The following is a 7,699-nucleotide window of genomic DNA, read 5'->3' as shown; positions in this document are numbered from 1 at the left end:
GATCAAATGCCTGATTAGTGTGCTCTATTGGCATGTAATGTACTCATCAGAAGAATATGTAGCCAAATATGGTACCATGTCAACTACACAAAAAAGAGGTACATAAAACTAACAATATCACATGGGACACAGAAAAAAAAAAAAGGGGGAAAGTCACATTTCTCTTCTAATTTCAAACCTAATTATCCTCTCAATACTTGCTAGTAAGTAGTAATTAAGTAAACCATCAAACCAATAAGGTTTTTTTTTTTCTTTTTTTTCCAGGAAAGGGCCAAAACCCGGAAGAAAAGACAAGAACTGGCCAAAGAACAGTATCATTTAAGACCATTTCCAGGAGTTGAAATAGCCAGATCAGGCCAAGGAAAGCAATCCCCACCAACAAATCCATTATCCGTACTCTCAAACTGCCACGTGTTACCCATTCCACCTCCAGCACCACCGTGGCCGCCAACACCAGCGGCACCATCTCCCATACTAGGAAAAGGCCACACTCCTCTCCCAAGCCCAAAGCCCATCTCCTCAAACCCAGTCCCTAGACCAACCCCAAATCCTCCCAGCGCCAAGAACCCAGGTCCCTGAGTATTCAACAAAGATGTAAAGCTCCCGCACACGGCAGAAGCAGCCGTGGTGCTACTCCCGCTATCCTTCCCATCGCCGCCTCCACCACCACAGCCAAACTGTACGGAAGTTCCTTGATTGGTCATGAAGGGCACCAATACAGGAGTAGTTGGTAAAGGGAGATTATCAGCTGTGGTGGCAGTGATAGGACCTACCACAGTTGCAGTAGCACCAGTACGTGACCGCTTGGCATTCTTGCGGGTGCCGCCACCAACAGGAATGTCGCGGAGGGTGCCGCCGTGGGTCCAATAACGGCGGCAAGACTTACAGAAGTGGCGAGGCTGGGAGAAGTTATAGTTGTTGTAGTAACAAAACTTGGTGTTGGTGGAGTCACAGCGAGGGCAAGGGAGGTGCTCTTGTTCTGGGGGCGGAGCTCCAGGGTTGTGGGGTTTGGTTAATCTTCTAGTTTCAGTGGAAGAATCTGATAGCATTTTGGGATATGTGAAGGAGCTTCTCTTTTGGTTGGTTCTGTGGGGAGAAAGAAGGAGATTAAAGAGTGTGAATAAAGAATCACTAGAAGGTGGCAAAGGAAGAATGTGAAGATGGGAATGAATTGTGAGTGGGAAGCAAAGGTCCTTTTATGGAGAGAGAGAGAGAGAGAGAGAGAGAGAGAGAGGGAATCTGGAGGACACTGAAGGGAGTTCTGAGAGATATATGAGCAGAAAGCAGATGAGGAAGAGAGAGAGAGAGAGAGAGAGAGAGTGCAGCTTTACAGTGTTCTGTTAGGCACGACAATGCAGTCGGCTATTCTCAGCTTGGTATGAATCTTGTGTTTTTATATGTCTCTGTTTATGTGCTTGGAAAGTGAAAACCATGTACTGGTTTGCTGCTTCAGTGGTAAAATGCCTTTCTTAATCCAATACTGAGTTATCTGTTTTCATAATTGGATAGTTAAATGCCTGTTTTACTCTAATAATTGAATCTTAATTTAATTTAATAAATATAAATTAAATAAATATAATCTTAATACTACTCTATCCATTAAAATTAATAAATATATCTAATACCAGCACTAATCTAATCTCCTTTTTTCTCTGGTGGTGGGGAAGGATGTGATGAGTTAGGTAGAGGCAATAGCATTATTGATCAAAAAGGGGTCCCAATTTAGTGATGTGGAGTCATCTTACATCTATTTTTTTTCATACATTCTGTAGCAATAAAATCACAAAAACCAAAAAGAAAACACATTGGATCACAAAGTCACTTGTTTTCTTGTTGCCATTAATTGAAAACAGACTGCCCTTTGACAAAGGGTTGTACAAGTAGAATTTGGAGCAAACAAGGTATAGCTCTAGCTACATTCCAAATTCCAATAATACATCCATTATGCAAGAGACAGATAGCCTTCTCTTTAAATTGTTTTTTTTTTTTCCTCTTCTTTTTATATAAGTTTGTTCTTAATTAATTAATCAAAGCTAATTGTAGCTACCTATACCTATATGGGTTAGAAATAGAATAATCCATAAACAACCTCCTTCACCTTAACAAAAATACACATCCAATTGAGTTCTTGTGCTTTTATTTATGAGTCATAAATTGTTTTATATAACTTGCAATCATAGCTTAATTTATGTAAGTGTGTAAGATTCATGTAATTAATAAATATATTTTATATATTAAATTTATAATAAACTAAATTTAAATTAAAAATTTTTTTAGAAATAATTAATTATATCTTATATTTTATTTGTTTGTTGCAATAAGTATTGTTAAATCCGTTCCGGAAGTTGATCCAATGAAACGAGTAAGTGAATAGGTCAATGATTCAATAAGTAGGTTACTAAAAATTAATTAAATATATATAAATTAATTAAATATAATACCTATTAATATAAATAAATAAGTATAATTAATTAAATTTTAATTATTTAAAATAAAACTTTTACATTTATTAAATTATATTTAACAAAATTTAATAGTGTTTTTAAATTTATGTAAAAGTACTCAAGTAATATAATCTATAAAAAAATTTTATATTTCTCTTTTAATATTCATGAAATAATAAGTATTTGTTCAAAAATAAATATATTGAAATAAATAAACATATAACTATGAAGTTAACTCAATTAATTTTAATTTAAAAGATTTTTTATGAAATTTTGAATTCAATTCATTATATCAACACTAAAAAGATAAAAAAATTTTATTGAATAATTGAACTAGTCGAGCCAATTAAGTCACACTAATGCAATCGCTAAATCAATTGAGTCACATCGAATCACTTTCTTATTTAGTTCAATTATAAATTTAAATCAATTTAAGAATCGATTAATTAATTTAACCTAACAGTTCAATTCGAATTTAATTACTATGGCTACAATAATTATAACTAAGCAATCAAAAGCTATTCTATTTACATGTAAAATCAAGTGTTAATACAGATGTTGTTAGTATATATGTTTAATTCATAACTTAGGCAAACTAATTAGCTACAATTGCAATGAATAATAGGAATATATATATATATATATATATATATATATATATATATATATATATATATATATAACCTATTCTTATTTTGACAAAGAAATTTTATTTTATTTTTATATTTTTAATATAATTAAATTTAATTAAAATTTAAATAATTTCATAATATATAATACTACTAAATTAAAATATATATTATATAAATTTTAGTTTGTCAAGGCCAATTTAAACACATGAACACTAATAAATATCTAAAATCACAGTATGATTAATAAATAAATGATAAAATGCTTAATTTAACTCATGTATTTATTGAGAAAGTTTAATTTATTTTATTTTTAATTTCTCGTTTGATTTATTTCAAAAGTTTCAATTTAAAATTAATTTAGTCCAAAACTTAAATTTTATGAGCTAAATTTCTTAATTTTTTGATTTAAATAAAAAATTAAGAGTTCAGTTTTTTAATTTTATGACTAAATTTTTTAATTTTTTTATTCAAGTCAAAAAAAGTAAGAAGTTTAAATTTTTTATTTTCTCGATTTTTGAGTTAAATGGAGATTAAATTGAAACGTCTTAGCTAAATTAGATAAAAAAAATTTAAAAATTAATTAAATTGAACTCTCTCAATAAGCATAAGGATGAAATTAAGCTTTAATCCATAAATAACTAATGCAAGTGGATTGCAGCTCACACCATTTTTCTATCACCATGTGAGAAAAATTCTAAGCTTGCTTTTTAATAAAAAAAAAAAAATGTCATCCAACACATAAATGTTATCATTTGAAACTGATGTGTAAATGGCCAATGAAGAATGAGTGTCAACTTCAACTTCTTTCTGGCCTACCCATAAACTAAAATTAGAAGCCATAAATGTATAATTAATACACTAATCAAAACATTATAATATACTAAATAATATTAAATTCCCAATTTGCATAGATTTTGTGGGCTACACATGATCCCATACACTTAGTTTAATCCCATCATCATTACTCATCATATCTCAAATGCCCATTACTATTGATAGTTTATTTTATGTAATTCAATTAATATGATCCCTTTGAATAATACTCGTTCCATCTCATTGTAATAGACGATTTAGAATTTTTTATTTTATTTTATTTCTTATTTTAAAAATATAAAAAATATTAATTATTTTTTTAATTTTATTTTTATTTATTATTGTCCTCAATATATTTTTAATACCTTTCCACGTTTCAATGATATACTATAAGAGTATTTTAATTAAATATTAGTATTTTTTTATAAAAAAAATAATCTTATCTAATTATTTTTTTAATACTTGTGTAAAAATGTCAAAACAACTATTTAAATGAGACGGAGGGAGTATTGACTCTGAAAATAAAATCTAAAAATCATAAATTATAAATTAAATTTTGACAGAAAAATTATTTATTTATTTAACTTTAGTTAAAATTTAAAGTAATATAAAATTTTATATCTTTTAAAAAAATTCAATATTATTGAATTAAATTTTATTAATTGAAATAAATTTTAAATTTATTCCTATATTTTTATTTTAATATTTGACGCAATAAATTTAATTTTTCCAATTAAGTATAAATAAGTTTTATTTTAAATAAATAAAATAAAATTTAATTTAATTTTTAATAATATAATAATTATTTTCTTTTTTTAATAATAAATTAGTTGTTGTTTTGGTAAAATATTGAGTCTATTTGAGTTTAAATGTATAGTTATCATAAAAAAATATAAAGGTTAATATTATTATTTTTAATTAATATATAAAACTAATTTTTGATATTTATAGGAAAATTATAGTGACGGAGGGGATGTGGATGACTAAAACTTGAACTAGCTAAGCGGGTAAGGAAAAAGACAAAAGGAAATAAGAGAGTTATGGGAACGGGTGATGGGAGAGGAGAGGAGAGAAGAGAAGAGACCGACAGAATCATGCATGTCGGAGCAGCGTGGGATGCAATAATTGGGTCTTTCCTCTGATTTCGGACGCGTCATGTCCGCATCAGATTCCTCCTCCGTACCACCATCTTCAATCCCTTCCCGGATTTCTCGCTTCACTGTTCTCCTTACCCAATCACTGTTCCCCTCTCTCTCCCCTTCCCTCCGTCTTCACCGTTGAATTTGTTTTCACCTTCTGGATAATATAAAATCCCACGGCTGCTATTCCACTCACATGGTAATTTAATTAATTATCTGTCATGAAAATTTAATTTTCATTTCTAATTCATCTTATAATTTTATAACGTTCCGTTTTTTTTTTTTTTTTTTTTTTACTGATGAAGGTGCTTTTAGTTTTTGTATTTTTAAATTTGCTTTTAATTTTTATTTAATTAAAATAAAAATGAATGAGATAATTATTTGTCCATGTGAACATGTGATACCACGCCAAGCACGCACAAGGCAAACGTTGATTTCATTAGAATGATTTTATTAGAAGGAAGGTCCACGTCCTTTCATATTTGAAAATAGCACGTCACCCTCAACCATGAGATATCAACCATTCACCTTTTATGCTTAAATTTATACTTGTATTATTTCCTGATAAATGAATACCATGCGAAAGATTGTCTATGTATTTGAAATTTAGCAGTTACTGAAGTTTATTATCGGTATATAATTTAAAAAAAAAAAATTATTATTTTTTTAATTGTCTATGAATACCATTGGAATGTATATATTTCTTTTAATTTTTGAGTTTGCCAATTTGTTGTGCCTTTGAGAGGAAAGCTTATGAGGATATGTGCACCAATACTTATGTTTTATGTGTGTGGTTCTTACCTTTGTGGGGAGGATGTCTCCACAGGTTTGTTGTGGAAGGATGGAATTTAGGCTGAAAGTGTGAGCTTACATGTTTATGAGTGACCTCCTATGACTATAAGAGAGTGAGGTACCAATTAAATTTTGCCATGCTTCTTCCTTCATGAGTTGCTTGCTTGAGTTAGATCCGTGATTTAACCCCTTGAGGATCTAATGGTTGGTTGGAAGAGAAACTCCAACCTTTTACCTTGATAAGGTTCACTCTTCAAGCTTGTTTTTAACTAAAGGAGTCTCTATTTTTGTTCTTCCAAGCCATGATGAAAGCCACAATGGGTGGTGATCGGATTCGCCGGAGTGCTAAGCTTTTAGAGTCGCTTGCCTTAGCCTAAGGTTTTCAGTTTTTGGGCCTCTAGGCTGTATTTGAGTTTCGGGTATGGGCTATTGATTTATCTTACTTTGTCTTTTGGACCTTGTATTGAACCTTTAATTCAATAAAAAATCTATCTCTAATAATAATAATAATAATAATAATAATAATAAATGAATAGCATACGAAGCAAAACTTTATTTTTATTTTTATGTAAGATAAAATTAAAAATTTACACTTACCATTTACATTATGATTATTTATATTATAAGACGATTTATATTATTTATATAGCTAGTAGTGCTTTAGAGTAAAATTAAAAATTAATTTCGATTAATCATTGTTTTAAATTGTAATTTTAAAATCTATAATTTGTAACTCATATTTAAAATGTTGTTAATTAAGTGGTAATATAATTGATTTTAATAACTAATAGTGCTTTAGAGTAAAATTAAAAATTAATTTCGATTTATCATTGTTTTAAATTGCAATTTTAAAGTCTATAATTTGTAATTCATATTTAAAATGTTGTTAATTAAGTGGTAATATAATTGATTTTAATTTTATAAAAGAGTAAACAAATAATTATTTCTCATCATATAAGTATATTTATTATTACTTGACTATCGAACGTTACATGGGTAAAAAAAAAAAAATCACAAAAGCAAGGATGATATTTGTACATGAGAGATGGTAATGGGTTAGATTTTTTATAGGTATTTGATCTAATTGAATTTTAATAAGATAGATCTGGATAATTTATAAATAATATCTGTGACAGGTTTGGATTAGATTTAAATTTTATATGTTGAGTATTTGTTACCTGAATCTGTTTATATAAATACTTAATTAAATATAAAATATATATACATATTATAATAATATTTATAAATTTTTATATTTTTATTTTAAATAAAATAGAATTTAAATATTTTATGAAATTATTAATTTTTTAAAATATAAATTATTAATAAATATAATTTTTATGTAAATTATTAATTACAATATATAAACTTAAATGAGTTTAAATATTTTTTGAATAATAAGAATTGAGTTTAAGATTTAGTTTGATAATTAAAAATAAATTTTTATTAAATTTAAGACAATTCAAATTTTGAGTATATTATTAAAATTTAAATTTAACTTAAATATAATAATTTTCATAAATATAATAATTTTTACGATTATTCTATCCATCACAATCCCTGCTTATATAAAGATACATATGAGCTCATATGACCAAAACATTCTAAAAGCAAAGAAAGAGATTCACTTAAATTTCCAACAAAAGTTTGCTAAATCTATATTTTTGATCCCTTGGTAAATAAGCAACAAGCTCTGCCTCACCAATAGTGGACAGAAAATTTTGTACTATGGCACCAAACAAAATGAGGTATGAATTCAGCTGCTCATTAGCTTGGCCATACTCGAATTCGAGTCAACAAGTCAAACTCGAGAGCTGGTAGAAAGAAGGATAGGGTCCGGTGAAAGGGGAGAGAGGTGTCAGATGAAGAAGCAGAAGCT

At 28.2% G+C, this 7,699-nt stretch overlaps 1 protein-coding gene across 1 annotated transcript; it reads right to left on the bottom strand.

Moving 5' to 3' along the window:
- LOC110672258 (dof zinc finger protein DOF3.4) lies at nucleotides 1-1,449 on the bottom strand. The gene has a single exon (XM_021834987.2). The coding sequence runs from the start codon at nucleotides 1,047-1,049 to the stop codon at nucleotides 315-317; it is 735 nt and encodes a 244-aa protein (XP_021690679.2). The 5' UTR covers nucleotides 1,050-1,449; the 3' UTR covers nucleotides 1-314.
- Between the last annotated feature and the right edge of the window lie 6,250 nt (nucleotides 1,450-7,699).

Source organism: Hevea brasiliensis, chromosome 7 (assembly GCF_030052815.1).
Source record: "Hevea brasiliensis isolate MT/VB/25A 57/8 chromosome 7, ASM3005281v1, whole genome shotgun sequence".
Classification (NCBI taxonomy): domain Eukaryota; kingdom Viridiplantae; phylum Streptophyta; class Magnoliopsida; order Malpighiales; family Euphorbiaceae; genus Hevea; species Hevea brasiliensis.
Note: the sequence above shows the minus strand (reverse complement) of the source record. Positions and strands in the feature narration are given on the sequence as shown.

Excerpts from the sequence above, each read along its gene's own strand:
- LOC110672258 (XM_021834987.2), bottom strand. The coding sequence starts at position 1,049 with ATGCTATCAGATTCTTCCACTGAAACTAGAAGATTAACCAAACCCCAC.